The 17011-nt window shown below is 45.3% G+C and overlaps 1 protein-coding gene across 1 annotated transcript; it reads left to right on the plus strand.

Moving 5' to 3' along the window:
* The first annotated feature begins 5310 nt into the window (after positions 1–5310).
* On the plus strand, positions 5311–16751 carry UTP11 (UTP11 small subunit processome component). Its single transcript, XM_069067986.1, has 8 exons — positions 5311–5488; positions 9229–9290; positions 10872–10974; positions 11797–11910; positions 12126–12219; positions 12404–12534; positions 16025–16135; positions 16662–16751. Exons 1-8 carry the CDS (start codon positions 5426–5428, stop codon positions 16743–16745), a joined length of 762 nt encoding a protein of 253 aa, XP_068924087.1. The 5' UTR covers positions 5311–5425; the 3' UTR covers positions 16746–16751.
* The last annotated feature ends 260 nt before the right edge of the window (positions 16752–17011 follow it).

Here is a 17011-nt window from a genome sequence, read left to right on the forward strand (position 1 = left end):
CTGTGCTTGCTGCCTCCACAGCCCCAAGGTCCCCACCTGGCCGGTCTCAGGCTTCTTTGGCCCTGGGGATATGCTGTGGGGTTCAGGCCATTTGGACTTTCTGTTCTCTTCTTTCTCCACCCTAGAGGCTCCATGGAACAGGTGCACAGAACTGCAGTCAGGCAGCTGCCCCAGATCCACCCCTGACAGCACGTGGATGGGGGCATGGGAGTGGAGGGAGGAGTGATGTGCAGTAGGGGTTAGGAGGGCTCAGTCCCTGCAGATTCATACCTTTTGTCCAGACTGGACTTGGCTCCACTGAATAGGAAGGGACTTGGTTGCCCCATGGTAGTGTGACCTTCTCTACATATAAAAAAATGCTAAATGCAATGAAAACAGCCTTACTTTTTTTCTCATCAGAGAAGCTGTACTGTTTTTCTGCTCCAACCCCTCCTTTCTCTCTTATCTAGAGAACTTCCTTCCTCCTTTGGATTAATTAGTCATTTTTGCTTTGGAGTGCTGCCTGCAGCTAGGGCTAGGTTTCTGTGTGTGTGTGTATGTGTGTGCACTCAGTGTGTGTCCAAAGGGGTGTCCAAAGGCACTATCTCTGGGCTACAATTGGTTAGTACTGACACACCTTTAATTTCCAGGAACCAAAGCCAAACCAACATTGCTTTGTATGCCCCCAGAAAGGCCCTCCCAAAGGCCGGGTGCCTTGATGGGAAGAACTTTGGAATGAAAGTTAGAAGGCCTGGGCCTGAGTCACCTCTGAATCTCTTGTCTTCATCTGTAAAATGGATATAATGATACCTGTCTTGCAGGGTTATGAGGAGGATCAGATGACATGATTGTATGTGGAGGTACTTGAGATGCCAATACAGATATGAAGGGTTTATGACACTTGGGGGTAAGGTAGTACAATGGGTCTTTTCTCAGATTCCTATGCCCTGAGCTGTGTGTGTGTGTGTGGGCAGCCTGTAGAAGCAGTTCTTCCCAAGGTGGGTGTTGGCATAGATCAGCCCAGCCTCCCATCTAAATCTCTCAGAACAGTAGTGGGGACACAGAATTTCTCAGGTTTCCCATGTCTGTAAATTCTGATCAGAGTAATACAAGTCAATATGGAGTGAACTTGGTAAGAGCCACCCCAGAGGGAGGAAACCCACTTCCCTGTAATCACTGGGTGGATCTCAGATTCCTCTGTCCCCGAGACCCTGTCCCTCAATGGTAAGTTTGTGTCAGAGAACAAAGGATGTCAGAACTGAAGGGGTGACTTAGAACACAGAATGTCAGGGCTGTGAGGGGCCTTAGAACATAGAATGTCAGGGCTGGGAGGGGCCTTAGAACACAGACTGTCAGGACTGGGAGGAGCTGGGGTCATAGACTGTCAGAGATGGAAAGAACTGTATGTCATCTAGTCCAGTCCAATAATTTTATAAGTGGGAGACTGGCACATAGAGGGGAAGGGACTTGTCTGTTGTCATACAGTTTATTAATGGCAGAGCTCAGATGAAAATGTAGGTCACTTGGTTCCGAGCCCAGTTGTTTTTCCATTGTACCACACTACCCCTCTCATATCTGGAAGGAAACAACCAGAACGATTCATCAAGGCATTATGGTGGGGGTGGGGACATCTAAAAGCAATGTATGGTCAAAGTTCAAAAATCTGACACCGTGGACAAGATGTATGTGTGGAAAGTTAAGCAAGGTATGAAACGTATGAGCATGACTGATAAGAGTATGCTGCCTAGGACTCCAAAGTGCTGGGGGTCTTAGAGAAGGGAAATGATTCTGATGGGCCAAAGTTCTCAGGAAGCTTTAGTCTGTGTTATGGAAGCCCTGATAATAGTCTTGGTGACTAGAGGGTTCAGTGTTTCCTACTAACAGGCTGTCTTTGTAAGAGTTTATCCTGGTACAGAGGAGAGGGCTTTAGCTCTGGAGGGTCTTCTGAGGGGATGGATAACTTTAGGCACATCATTGATCTTCTCTGGGCCTTAGTTTCTTCATCAGTAAAATGAGAGGCTGAATTAGCAGCTCTCTGTGGCTTTTTTAAGCTTTGGCTCAAGCTATGACCCTATGACCTTGTGTGAGTTACTTGATTGGCTAAAAGGTAGATTTGGGTTTAAGTTTCCAGTTTTTCAAAATAATGGGTTGGCCCTATATTCTTTAAAACTCCAAAATCCTGGGACCTTGAGTCTTGCCTCCTATACTTACCATGTAGGTGACTTTGGGCAAACAGAAACAGTATTTACATTGTTGGGTTCACAGGGCTGTAGTGGTAAAAGTGCTTTATAAACCACAACACAGAAATGAAAACTATTGTTATTCTACTCTCTGGACCTCAGTTTCCTAATATGTAAAATGGGTATAAGAACATGTGTTCTTTCCTTATAGGGGTCTTATGGGTTCATACATTGGATGTGAAAGTGGTTTGTAACCTGTAAACTATTATAAAGACATGAGGAATTTTAACTTATATAAAGGAGTCAGAGAAGTCTTAATTCTCATATTTAGGAGGAACTGTGGGCCAATTTCTTTTTGCTTCCATGACCAAACATAAATGGTAGCCAGTTACATGGGGCTATTACAGCAACCGAAAGTAAACCCAGAACTATGAGAAAAGGCTAGACATTGTCAAGAAAACATGAATTCAGGTTTCTCGTGTTTGGCTCAGCCTCCAGGAAGGGCCAACTCCATGTTTTGAGGTGCCAACTCAAAGATGGTCTTACCCTTAATCTTTCCGTGACGCACCAATGTACCATCTTTTAGTTCAAGAATTTTGAAATCCCCTTATCCACTCATAATCTATTGGCTTTTCACCTCTCCCTCTCCCTTTTCTTACATAACCCTACTCTTCATCCATGTTGTGACTGCCAATTTCTTGACCCCTCAATTCTCTCTTAGGCCATCTCCTCTGCCCTATCTACTCTGTCCTCTTTTCCCCATCTTCATTCCTTGGTGAGCCAATTCAGCTGTATATTATCACCTCTTGGAATCCCTGGCACTGCCCCCCCTCCCCTCCCATCATATCACTGATTACATCTGGTTAAGCCTCAGCCTTAAATCACTCCTATTTGTCCCCTTTGTTTCTACACACATACTGCTGAACAAAGGTTACTCACATAACCGTTCTGACTGGGTCCTCACTGCTGCTAGGCAATCCTGCTATATCTCCCTCATCAACTCAGTCTCCCACTCTCCTCAGTGGCTCCTCTAAACCTTTTCATCCCTTCTCATACCTCCTTTCTATCATCCCTTCTCCCACTCTCAGTCGAGAAGTTGTCTCATATTATACAGGAAAAAACCTGATCCCTCTTTTCCTGTCTTCTTCATCCCCTATCGAAGATTCCTTCTGCCACTCTTTCCTCCTTCACCCCTCTCACATGATGAAGTGTCCTTACTCTTTGCCCCAGCTAACTTCTACTTGTTCAAGCAATCCCATTCTCTCTTGTCTCTTCCAACAGATTCTCTATCATCTCTGCTATTTCACATTTTTAATCTCTTTCTGTCTAGTGGCTCATTTACTGTTTACAGATATACACATATCTCCATCATTTCATCTCTGCTATCATCCTATATCTCTTCTACCTCTTGGAGCTAAATTCCTCCAAAGGTAGTCTATATTAGGTTCCTATACTTTCCTCCTCACTTTCTTCTTAACCCCTTAAAATCTAGTTTCCAACCTCACTGAGACTGCCCTCCCCAAAGTTACCAGTGCTCTCTTAGCTGCCAAATCCAATGGTCTTTTCTCAAACCTCATTCTCCTCCACCTCTCTGCAGCCTTTGACACAGTTGATCATCCTGTCCTCCCTTCCATAGGTTTTCTGGACACTATTCCTTCCTGTTCTCCTTCTACCTATCTGACCCCTCCTTCTCAGTCTCCTCTGCTGGATCCTCCTCCAGATCATACCCACTAACTGTAGGTATCCATGGGGTTCCATCCTGGGCCTTCTCTTCTTCCTCTGTTACTACTTCACTTAGGGATGTCATCAGCTCCCATGGATTTAATTGCCACTGCCATGCTGATAATTCTCAACTCTACTTCCCCTGCCCCAATCTCTCTGCTGACCTCTAATCTTGTGTCTCCAAATGCCTTTCAGACATCTCAAACTGGATGTCCAGTAGATATCTTAAGCTCAATATGTTCAGAACAGAACTCATCTTTCCCTCTCCCCCCTTCCTCCCCCTTGCCTATTACTGTAGGTTTTTGACAGGACATTGCCATCTTTCCAGTCTCTCAAACTTGCAACCTAGGAGTGATCCTCAAGTTCTCACTCTCCGTATCCAAGGGGCTGCCAAGGCCAATTTCACCTTTGCATTATCTATTGTATATGGCCCCTTCTCTGTTCTAACACTGCCATCACTCTACTGCAGGCCCCCATCATCTCATGCCTAGATTATTACACCCACCCTACTGGTGAGTCTACCTGCTTCAAGTCTTTCCCCTCTACTCCAATCAATCATCCATTCAGTCACCAAAGTGATTTTCCTAAAGCACAGGTCTGTCATTGTCACCTCCCTGTCCCCCCCCCCCCTTTTCCACTCTTCTTCCACCTTACTCTCTGATAGGTTACTCTTCTATCCAGCTACACCGAGCTCCTGCCTGTTTCATGAACAAGACACTCCATCTTTTGTCTCTGGACATTTTCTCTGGCTGTCCTCCATGCCTAGAAATATTCTCCCTCCTTATCTCTGCCTACTCTGGCTGTCCTCCATGCCTAGAATGTTCTCCCTCCAAGCCTTCCCCATACCCTCTTAATTTCAGTGCTTTCCCTCAGTTATTTCCAATTTATCCTGCATATAGCATGTTTTGTTTGCATGTTGTCTCTTCCCTTAGATTTTAAGGGAGTGCAAGAACTGTTATTGTTTTTTTTGTACCCCCAGCCATTAGCACGGTGCCTGGCACATGTTGTTGCTGTCCCATTCTTCTTGGTAAAGATACTGGAGTGGTTTGCCATTTCCTTCTCCAGCTTATTTTACAGACAAGGAAACTGCTGCTGAGTCAAGCGACTTGCCCAGGATCACACAGCTAGTAAGTATCTCTGGGTCCACATTCGAACTCAAGCAGAGTCTTCCTAACTTCAGTCCCGGCGCTTTATCTACTGCACCACCTAGTAGGCACATAGTAGGTGCTAAACAAAGTGTTATAGATTGATTGACAGCCAAGGAGTATCAGAAAACGGAAGTCTTCGGCGGTTGAATAATGGGAGCCGGCCCCCAACAAAGGACGAGATGTCACGTGGCTCCAGCCCAAGAGAAACTACATTTCCCAGAAGGGCTTTCGAGCGGCCCCAGGTTTGGCGACGATTCTTCCGAGGAGGTCTGAGTTCTATAGGCTGTGAAGCGAAAGTGGGAGGGGCCAGCCGGTGGCGCGGCCTGTTTCCGGTGAGGCTGCTGAGGCGGAGCGGAGCCGGAGTCGCTTCTTGGGCTCTCGGAAAAGGGAAGGGACATGTCGGCGGCGTTTAAAAAGGCAGCCAAATCCCGGCAGCGGGAGCACCGGGAACGAAGCCAGGTATGAACCCCTCACTCCTTCCCTGTGGCTCCGCGGCTGTCCAACGCCGCCGTGGCTACGGGGCGCAAATCCGGCTTTTTCCACTCGGAGCCCAGCCTGGTGCGTGCGCACATCTCGGGCCGGCTCGTCGGCGTCGTCCCCGCCCCCTCATTTGCATACCATGCTCTCTTGGCTCCTAACCAGAGGTCAATTTCCAGGGAGGCCCGAGCTCTAGGAACTTGAGTTCTGGGGAGGGCCAGCAGGAACTTACGGTCTGCAAAGAGGTAGTGGGAGAGTTAGGACTAGTATCAGGGCCAGGCCCCTGATGCAGGTTCCTTAACTTTCAGGTCAGGGCTACTTTCAGCAAGTTTTTATTAACTTGCTTTTTTTTTTTTTATTTTGTGAGTAGAAAGCTGGCCTGGGAGTCAGAGATACCTGGGTTCAAGTGCCACCTGATATACAAGCTGGCACCCTGGGCAAGTGCCTCATGCCACGTAGCATCTGTATACAGAGGTAGCTTCTTCATCCGAGAGTTAAGTTTTCCAGGTGAGGAAATAGACTAGGAGAAGTTAAATATCACACAGTTCATAAAATGAATTCATCAGGAGTTCTTAACTCTCTCTGGCATTCATAACCTTCATAAACTAGTTTCTTTCGAGTTTTTCAGACTTCAAGCACCTTATTCCCTACACCTGGTGACACTGGTCTCCTGGGATATTCCATGAACAAGACACTCTTCTCTCAGCTGTGACCATTTTCTCTGACTGTCCCCAAGCCTGGAATGCTCTCTCTCCCCTCCTCATCTCCACCTACTGACTCCCTGACTTCCTTTAAGTGCCAACCAAAACCTCACCTGCAGTGAGTGAGCCTTTCCCAACCCCTCAATTCTATTGCCTTTTTTTCTGTTATTTCCTACGTATCCTGTATATAATTTGTACATATTTGTTTGCTTCTTGTCAGTCCCATTAGATTTTGAGTTCTAAGGACAGAGACTGTCTTTTGCCTCTTTTTGGATCCTCTGCCCCTAGCACAGTGCCCAGCACATAGTAGGGCCTTAATAAATGTTATTGACTGACTGGCTTAACACCGTAATCACTGTGCTAGGGTGGTATGGTATGAGTCTTCTGTTATTAGTTAGGAGACCTGAGTTCTATCATCCTTTCTGCTAGTGATGTGCCGTTAGACATTCAGTCCACAAGCATTTCTTTTTTGTTTTTTTTTGGAGGGGCAGTTGGGGTTGACTTACCCAAGGTCACATGACTAGTAAGTGTTAATTGTGTGAGGCCGAATTTGAACTCACATCCTCCTGACTCCAGGGCTGGTACTCTATAGACTTCAACACCTAGCTGCCCCTCACAAGCATTTCTTAAGCTCTTAACACATGCTAAACTCCGGGGACAAAAAGAAAAGGCAAAAAACCATCCATGCCCTCAAGGAGCTCATATTCAAATAGTGGAGACTACATGCAAACAATTGTGTACATTCAAGTTATGTCCAGTGTAAATTGGAGATGATTAGTAGGGGAGGTTTCCAGCATTAAATGGTACCAGGAAAGGGTTCTTTGAGAAAGTAGGATTTAGCTGAGACTTGAAGGAAGCCAGGGAAGCCAAGCGGTAGAGGTGAGGAGAGAGAAAATTCTGGGCATGAGGGACAGCCAGTGAAAATGCCTAGAAATTTCAGGGTTGGAAGCTGGATTGTTAAGTGTTAAAAGAACCTCAAGGAGGCCAAGATCACTGGATCATAGAGTAAGTGAGGGGGTGGCAGCGTAAAGCATAGGGAGGGACCCGATTATGAAGATTTTGAAATGCCAGGGGACCATCCTGTAGCTTCATTGGGCAGGGCTGAGCTGTGCCAGGCAAGCAGTTGGTTCATGGGATTTAGAGATTTTAGAGATCATCTAGTTCAATCCCCTTCTCAAATGATGAAGTCTAGGCCTCGAGAGGTTAAGTGACTTTCCCAAGGTTATGTGACTTGACATCTGGTGTTCTTTCCAGAGTCGGCTGCTAATACTCTCTGGGCCTCAGTTTCATCATTTGTAAAATGAGGAGATTGGACAAGATGTTCTCCAAGGACCCTTCCAGCTCTGGCATTCTGTGATTACAGAATTGACCTCATGGATGATAGGGAGCTGTTGAAGGGGAATGATATAATAAATGTGCTTAATTCACTCCCTCCACCCCCAAACTTCTGATTGATACATACCTTCCAAGGATAGATCCTGACTGCCAAACCCCTTGCTGATGTATACTTCCCCCCCCCATTTTCCCAGACCTCCACTCTTCCCACTCCATTTTTCCTTTAATTTATCATGTAACCTTTTGTTTTTATGTCATGTTTATTGCCTACTACATCCCTCTCTGCCCTACCTACCGAGCCTTCTCTTTTAATAGATTGAAGAAGAAAAAAACTTCAGAGAATTAAATGATTCATGGACCCATTTCTGACAGGAAATATAATATTGTAGGTCTGAAAACTCCTACTTCACTGTCAGAGGGAGAATAGTCTCCGGGCCAAGTATGGTCATTCTGATGACCACTGTCAGTTTCACTTGATTGTTTCTTCCATTTATATTGCTTTGGTCAATGTATATGTTATTTTCATGGTTCTGCTTACTTCATTCTTCTTGAGTTCATGTAAGTCTTTCTGTTTTCTCTGAATTTTTCATTTTCATTTTTTTTTCCCAGTGCAGTAATATTCCACTACATTAATGTGTCACAATTTACTTAGTTGTTCCCCATTACAATGGATATCTACTTCCTTGACAAACTTAACTTCTGTAGATGGAATAAATACTATATCTTGCACATATAAATATTACTATTTTTCAAATGGTTGTAAATGCTGTCGTGATGAATAGAATATAATTTCATTTAAAAGCAATATTGGCTTCATAGAACGTTTTTGTCATATTTTTCTTTCTTAATGGATATTTGGTCCAGTCACCATCATGTGGAGGTATGTTACATTTTTTTGATGTTTAAAAGGGCTACTCATACTTAAAAAGTTGGGAACCATTGGAATAGGGTTTTTGGAAGACCTTTCCCACTCTAAATGCTGAGACCAGATGGTTATGAAGTATGTGACAGTGGAAGAGGGACCTATAGGGGGAAAAAACCACAGATTTACCAAAGACAAAGTTATTTGGAAGGATGACAAAAACGATGAACCACCTCATGAATGTGCAGTATATTAGCAGAGTTCTTAAATTCAGATTGCTCCATAAAAATCAGAGAGCTAGCAGAGCGGCCACCCCTGTGGTGTCAGAGTGACAGACACATCCTCATACCCTCTCCCTCTCCCCTTCCCCCATTTCTGTCCTTGTGGCCTCCCTACCAGGTCCTTTCTTCAGGTAGAAAACTTTCCCCACCTTCCCTGAGATTTGCTGGAACACTAGACATACACATTATGTTCCTTCTTGTTTGGTTTACTACAAACTCTTGGATCCAGTTCACATTAATTTTAGTTCTGCTGGCAACTGCTCACATGGTGCACAGTCATTGTTGCCTCCCGCTATCCTTAATTGGCTAGAAAGGCTGCCATCGCCAAGCTTTTAAACCTCCTGGCGCCCAGCTCGGTGTATCTTGTCCTCTGGCAGAGGATAGGTAGGGAGGAGATAGGGAGGGAGGGAAGCTGGGGCATAGGGACAGCTCCAAGGGCATGGATGTACTTCTCTCTTCAGAGGGGTTGGTGGCAGTCAAACAAGAACTTTATTGGGTGTGTTGTGTGCTGGGAAAACCAAACACCATGTTTTTGTCTTCTAGCCTGGCTTTCGAAAACATTTGGGCTTTCTGGAAAAGAAGAAAGATTATAAGCTTCGTGCCAAGTGAGTTTATTCTTCTGTTCAAACTGCTGCAAATAACATGATAATCTTGAAACACTGTGTCGAAATTACTCAAGTGTCCAGAGGGGGATCCTTTCCTGCCATTGATAAAGTAGCTGAACCCTTGGCAGCCCCTCAGACACTTTTCCATGGTCCCAAACTGGTCTGTTAGTTTAGGCACAGTAATATTTGTAGCAACTCCAGTTACAACATCATTTTTCATTGCATTTTGTTCCAGATTCATTTCTTCAGAGGGACTTTGTATGTGACGGTCTTGATATTTGAGCCAAAAAACAGGGTTTTTTCCTCTCCAGTTCTTGAAATGCCAGATGGCATCTATCTCAATATCCAGTTGTTTTACCTCTTACATCCCCATGCGGTACAGATGGGAGTTTGTGATCCAGATGTGGAAGTTGGGCCACAGTGACTGCTGCCCCTCCCAACCCCACTCTCAAGATGATGAATCCTTGATACCACAGTTAGGACCATCATTCTTGAGGGCTTGATTCGACCTTTCTTGGTCAGTCCACATGATGGCCCAGGTCTTTCTTGTGCCTCCAGTACAAAATGGGAAGAGTGTTTATTTTTATTTTTTTATTTTAAAGCAATTGGGGTTAAATAACTTGTTCAAGGTTACACGGCCAGGTGTTTCTGGGTGGGTGCTAAGTATCTGAGCCCAGATTCAATCCCAGGTCTCTCCTCTCTCTGGGGCTACTGCTCTTACTCACTGTGTCACCTGGCCACCTTCTAAAACACCCAGTGTTTTACAGAATTTTGAAGGCCCATCAGTTCCTGCAGGAGGCACTGGGCCTGGTACTAAATCAGGGATCCAGAAGACCCTGAGGCTTGTCCTCTCCTGGTGCTGTATGACCTTCAGTGGGACAGTGTCTCTGAGACTTGGTTTCCCCAGCTGTAAAATGGGCACGATAGTGCCTGCCTTATCTATACTTGCTGTCTTTGTCACTCCTGAGTCACATTCTGTCCATCCATGACCCCATCTGTCATTCAGGCCCCCCTTCAGATGCCTGCTTTCTCACTTTGTGTGACTCTTGGCTTCTTGAGTGACAGGAGTGTTGCTGAAGTGAAGTAGCCAAGTAGCCCAGGCCAGGTATGACAGGGTAGGAGAGAGGGAGGGCCAGACAGTAACTAATGTATGGATAGCTCCTGGGCTTGGACAGAGTCCTTTACATGCACTCCCTGACTGACCCTTAGAGCTACCCTAGAAACAAGTAGTGCAGTGGTTATTCCCATTGTACAGATGAAGAAGTCAAGGTCCAGAGAAGTTATGTCACTTACCAAAGGTTTTGTGGCAAGAAAGTGGCTGAGCTGGGATTTGGACCTGGGTCTTCTGACCAACCAGCTGTGGCTTCTGTGACATAGATTGTACTTGGATTCCATGAACTTGATGGAGTTTCTTTCAGTTGTAAGAGAGATGTTGATAGCAGCTGAATGAATTGCTTTGGGGCTGCAGTGAACTGTGGGCTTCATTGTCTGTGAACTTTCAGATCCCTGTAGAAGTGGCCTGTTGGAAATGATCTGGTCTGAGGAAGCCATTTGGTAAACTCTGCTTAATGTGTTTTTCAGTGACTACCACAAGAAACAGGAGTATCTCAGAGCACTTCGCAGGAAGGCCCTGGAAAAAAATCCTGATGAGTTTTACTTTAAGATGACTCGGGTTCAACTCCAGGTCAGTGTCTGATCGACCCAGAAGTGTTTACTGAGTATCTGCCATTGTGGGAGGGGAGGGCAGAGAGGCAAGGCTAACCCTGGGCTCATCTCCAGTTCACCTATTATCACACTTATTGTCCAACAGACACCAGGCTTTTGGTGGCTGGGTATGAATGGTTTTTTATTAGCAGTTGCTGTGGAAGAGGAGGTATATAGAGAGCAAAATGAGTTTGTGCCATGTACACTCAGTGCAGGAAAAGGGAGGGGAGGAACCTAGATAGCTTTATATGTAAAAAAAAGACTTGGAGGTCTTAGTGGATCTCAGACTCAGTATGATTCATTAGTGGGACATGACTGCCAGATAAGTGATGCCGTTTTTGCTGGCATCACTAGAAGAAGGCTTTTGTCCAGAAGCACAGAAGTGATGGTCTGGCTGGCCCCTGCCTTCGTACAATCACATCTGCAGTTTATTATCTAGCCTTAGGTGCCACATTTTAGGAGGGACAAGTTGAAGTCCTTCCATAGGAAAGACCATGATGGTAAAGGGTCTCAAAGCCCTATCAGGTGAGGAGGGTTAAAGGAGAGGAGAAGACTTTGTGGGCAGTGATTGCTTTCTTAAACTGTCTAAAGGGATGTTAATGTTGAAAAGGATCAGACTTACTCAGCTTGACCCGGGGCAGAACTGGGGTTGATGGATGACCCTTAGAAGAAGGCACTTGAGGAAGGTGGGTGTCCTGCATGGTGCAGTCAGGCTGAGCTCTCTGTGAGTAGAATGTCCATTAGAGAGGCCTGAGCCACTGCTCAGGTAGATAACCCAGTGGATGGTTGGACTGGGCTATAGGATGGGGTCCACGTGGTCAAGCAGCCCAAGGAGGAAGTGACCAGTGAGCAGCTGAAGGTGATGAAGACTCAGGACATCAAATATGTGGAGATGAAGAGGGCGTCAGAAGCCAAGGTATGGTGGGGAGCACTTCTTCTTGTTTTGGTGGAGTCCTGTGTAGGCTTATCTCTGGGAGAGTGGTATCACTGAAGGTGATCCAGAGCAGGGCCAGCTCTTGGCTGGAGCGGCCGCAAGCACACCTCTTTTGTGCTTGTCAGGGCCACAGGCTGGGGCGGGGGAGGCTGGAGAGCTTAGAGACCCCAGAGTCCAGGCCCTTGACTCTTCTCTAGAAAATTGAACGTCTGAAATCGGAGCTCCACCTGCTGGAGGCCTCAGGGAAGCAAAAGAACCAACATGTGTTCTTCTTTGACACCAAAAAAGAAGGTATGGGGCGCGGCTGGGGTGTGGGATGTGTGTGGCAGGTGGGGACTAGGTGGGGGCAAGGGGCAGGCAGAGGCTGGGGGGGGATGCGGGTGGGGCCAGGGGGCAGGCAGAGGCAGGGGTCCTGGGCTGCCGGCTGTCACTGGTATGCCCTTACTCAGGAAGCTCTCTCTGTCTACACTTATAGTTAAAGAGTTTGATGTGGCCACTCACCTGCAGACAGCCCCGGAGCTGGTGAAGAGAGTCTATAACCGGCCCAGGATAGAGACCCTGAAGAAGGAAACAGTGAAGGGCGCGACGAAGCGCAGCCAGATCGAGGTGCTTTGTGCCACAGTTCTGTACATTCAGCTCAAGGGGAGGGGGAGGACTGCCCTGCCCCCCCCCCCCCCCCCCCCTTTGCTACCTTATGTAACAAAGATTCCTGTTGTAAACTCTTCTGTTATACAGATTTCTGAGACTGGAAACTGACTCACAGTCCATTTTGATCAGACTTTGGTGGTCTTGTTAATTCACTGACACTGGTAGTTCTGTACTGGTGACTGGAGTCAGGAAGTCCTGAGTTCAGATCTTGCCTCAGATACCTACTGGCTATATAACCCTGAGCAAGTCACTGAGCCTCTGCCTGCCTCAGTTTCCTCATCTCTAAAATGGGAATAATAACCAGCACCTCCATCCTAGTGGTGTTGTGAGGATAAAAATGGCATTTTTTTTTTTTTAAGCAGCTGGGATTAAGTAACTTGCTCAAGGTTACACGGCCAGGTGTTTCTGGGTGGGTGCTAAGTGTCTGAGCCCAGATTCGATCCTAGGTCATCCCGACTCTGGGGCTGGTGCTTTTACTTGCTGTGCTACCTGGCCGCCCCAAAATGACATTTTTTTAAATGAGATATTTGTATAGTACGTCACAAACCTTAAAGTGCTGTGCAACTGCTAGTGATTGTTATTTTGGTGCTAAAGATGTGATTGGCTAGAGCTGTAATGCAGGTTTGAACCAGCTGGACTCAGAGACCCTAGTTTTTTATTTTTTTTTATATAGAATTTCAGCACTGGAAGGGATTTTAGTTATTAATTCAACCCCTTCATTTTAAAAATGAAGATACTGAGCAATAGAGAGGGGAGGTAATGTCCACCAGTTCACACAGCTAGTAAGGGGCAGAGCCAGAACAAAAAGCCAGGTCTCTTGGCTTCTAATCCAGGCTTCTTCTTTTGTTATAAAACTAATCAAACCAGTGTAAGTGTAGACTGTTGGATTTGGAGTTGGATCTTAGTTCAAATCATGTCTCAGGGGACAAATAGGTGGTACAGTAAATAGAGCACCGGCCCTGGAGTCAGGAGGACCTGCGTTCAAATCCAGCCTGAGACACTTGACATACTTACTAGCCTTGTGTGTGTGACCTTGGGCAAGTCATTTAACTCCAATTGCCCTGCCTTCCCCCCTCCAAAAAACAAAGCAAAACAAACAAATCATGTCTCAGACATTTTTTAGTTGGGTGACCCTGGGCAAGTCACTTAACCTCTGTTTGCCTCAGTTTCCTCATCTGTAAAGTGAGGTTAATAATAGCGCCCTAACTCAGGGTTGTGAGAATCAAATGAGATAACAAGTTAAGTTTTTGTCGACCTCAAAGTATTATATACATTGGGGTGGCTAGGTGGCGCCAGAGTGCATGGAGCTCTGGGGATGCAGTCAAGGAAGACCCGTCTTCCTGAGTTCAAATCCAGCCTCTGACACTTACTTGCTGTGTGATCCTGGGCAAGTCACTTCACCCTGTTTGCCTCAGTTACCTCATTTGTAAAGTGTCCTGGAGAAGGAAATGGCAAACCAATTTGGGTATCTCTGGTGAAAAAAACCCAAATGGAGTCACAAAGTCAGATACTGCTAAAAAACGACTGAAGAACAAAACATTGTTATTATAAAAAGTAAAAAATGAGATTATTGGTAAGTTTTAGTATAGTCAAAGTATCCTTCCTCTGTTGGGACAAGACATGTCACAAATGCTAAAAATGTTTAGAATGTACAAGTGAATGTATTAAAGGGACTAGGTAATATCAGATTCCTCCCATCAGTAGCATTCTCTGATCCTGTTGGAGAGGACTGTTTTGGTCTGTGGCCTTGTATTTAGCAGTGATTCTGTATCTCTCCTCACTTCCCCAAGTGTTTTGGTTATAAATAACAGCTCACATTTATAGATGAGCAGTTAACAAGAAGCTCCCATGCCCCATGCCTACCTTCTTACTTGATCCCCACAACAGTGCTGGGAGGTATTTTTTCTTGGCAGATAAGGAGATTGAAACTCAGGGAGCTTGTCATTGTTCTGGGGCACTCACACAGCTCACATATCGTACAGTTGGTGCCAGAGCCCGGTTCTTCTGACTCCCCATCACACAGCCCATCTCACCTCAGTGATGAATTTTTGTTGGGTTTTCCCTTATGACTCTCTTCCATTATTGTGATTGGGTTTATGAAACATGATGCTCTGTTTCTCAGAGAATTGAAATCTCTGTTCTGACTGATTCAATGAAAAAAAAATTTGTCTGTGAGTTTCAAGCAGACAGCTGTTCTGTTGTGATTTGAATCATTTACACAGCATCAGCTTTGCCTCCAATGTTTAATTCACAGCAGTTTCCTCTAGCTCAGAGGCAGCTAAACTTGCTTTAGTAATATAAATACCCCTAATTAGTTTGAATATATTGGGCAATCCCATAAATTTGACAGTGTGTGCAATAAAGTGAAAACAAAAGCTGTCTGAAACCGCTGTTGGGAGACTGTGGCATAGTTGGTGAATTGTCATCATCTCAGGTCCAAGAATATTTCCTTTACATAGATAGCAGTTGGAGCAGCCCGGCTGGTTTTCTGGCATTACCAGTTGTGACAACCCCTGTTTGTGAAATAGTTTTGGTAATAGTTAAGTGTGTCGACGACCTTTCCTGAGGTCCCCTGAGAGATCACTCTCTGTCACTACCTGGTTGAATTGTTTTGCATCTGTGGGTGGAGAGGAGTAGACAGAAGTAGGGTACTGGGGCTTGCCCTGTTTCCCTTGTTTTAGCCAGCAGCATTTGTCCCTGGAGATGGGGCTGTTTGGGACATTCTGCTCAAGGTGGATGGACCACAAGAGAGTAGCCCCTTCACCTCTTCACTCTAGAGCTACACATTTTGCAGGGCCTTTGCCCCACGATAGTGGCCAAGGTGGATAGCGAAGGCTCCACTCTACCTCTGGGTGACAGTGTCTCTGAAAAGGGGTTTGTAAAGAGGGATCATCAGGGAGAGACTTTGGAATTTAGGCAGAGCCATTTCTTTTCTTTCCTGAAGTTTTTCCAGGAACTCAGTGAGTGCCTACGGAAGGACCAGGCCATACTGTTCTAGCCACTTCTGTTGGCCTCAAGATGTTCAGACCCTAGACAGACAATGGAAGCAGTTGGGGGGAGGTTGGAGTTAGGAGGTTCTGAGTTTGAGTTTTGCCTCTGCTGCATACATGCTCTGTGCCCTTGTACAAGTCACTTAGTCTAAGTTTCCTCCTTTGCATAATGGGGCTAATGATTAACCACCTCACAGGGTTACTGTGAATGATACTCTCAGTCAACAGAATCGATATCCACAGGGTGCCATGGTTATTGGAAATTCCAGATAAGTGCAGTCTCCCAAAGTCAAAGCACTTCATCCATTGCCTTGTATCGAGGCCCTCCAGGAGTCATGAAAAGAGCTTATTTAAGCCTTGGCAGATCTGGCCTCCCATTGGGCTCTGAAACATTTCTTAGTGACTTTTAATCCATTTGTTTGTTTTGCTGAAAATAGTTGTATATTTTTCTCTTACAGAAGCTAGCTAGAGAGAGGAAAAGGCAATACAGCCTCCTGAAGCAACGTATCGAGAGGGAGAAGGAATTGTTTGTTATTGCACAGAAAATCCAAACACGAAAAGATCTTCTGGTGAGTAGAGAAAAGCCTCAGGCCTTCGTTTCTTTTAAAGGTCTTAACTGAGACTGGATTTCATCTGTGTGTAAATCAGGCGCGGTGAAAATGTCTGCTCCTTAGGGGCACAGTTTGAGCCAATGTCTGTTACTATGGGAGTGTTGAAATGTTCCTTGATTAAGAAGGTAATAAGGGGGTTATTAGTCAGTGCTTTGGAACAGCATAGGGTAGGAACGGGCAGCATTTGAACTTTATAGCTTATGAATAGCTCTCCGTAACATTTAAACAGGTTAACAAAACAGTGAGTGCCACTCACTGGTGTTTAAAAATAGCCGGTATTGTGTAGTTAAATAGCAGACCTGAAGAGTCTAAGATGACACTTCCATGTTATTATCATCTATCCACGAAATGTCAGACTCTTTAGATGCTCATATACTTTTAGTTACTTTCACGCAAATAGCCTATTCATTTGTTTCTCTGTTTCTGAGACCTTCCTCTCCAACCCCCCCATATATTATACTAATTTTTTCCCTCTGTTTTTCAGGATAAAACCCCCCGAGTGAAGGTGAAGAATGAAACAGTCAACTCCCCAGCTATTTATAAATTTAAAAGTCAAAGAAAACGTTAAATTCTTTTTGTCCGGGTCTTGTCATTCTTTAGGCACGAGAATTCTATTTTTCTAATGACTTTGTGATTCTGTCAAACAGGATTTTCCTCCTTGTGGCTACAACATGGATGAAGAAATTAAGTTCAGTGGCAGATGCACCTTTCTGCCTCCTCAGAAATGATGTGAAAGCTTTCTGAGGCGGTTTTAATTTTTTTAATTACCTTAGGATAGAGTATGGGCTGGGGTCCCATGAAAGCAAAGGTCTAAGAACACCTTTCCCCTTGCTC

Source organism: Petaurus breviceps, unplaced genomic scaffold (genome assembly GCF_028583685.1).
Source record: "Petaurus breviceps papuanus isolate PSGF00001 unplaced genomic scaffold, PetGlider_PUasm1.0 90760, whole genome shotgun sequence".
In the NCBI taxonomy this organism is placed as follows: domain Eukaryota; kingdom Metazoa; phylum Chordata; class Mammalia; order Diprotodontia; family Petauridae; genus Petaurus; species Petaurus breviceps.

Coding starts and splice junctions, on each gene's coding strand:
- UTP11 (XM_069067986.1), top strand. CDS start 5,426: ATGTCGGCGGCGTTTAAAAAGGCAGCCAAATCCCGGCAGCGGGAGCAC. Junction 9,291..10,871: donor GATTATAAGCTTCGTGCCAA/GTGAGTTTATTC, acceptor TGTGTTTTTCAG/TGACTACCACAAGAAACAGG. Junction 10,975..11,796: donor TGACTCGGGTTCAACTCCAG/GTCAGTGTCTGA, acceptor ACTGGGCTATAG/GATGGGGTCCACGTGGTCAA.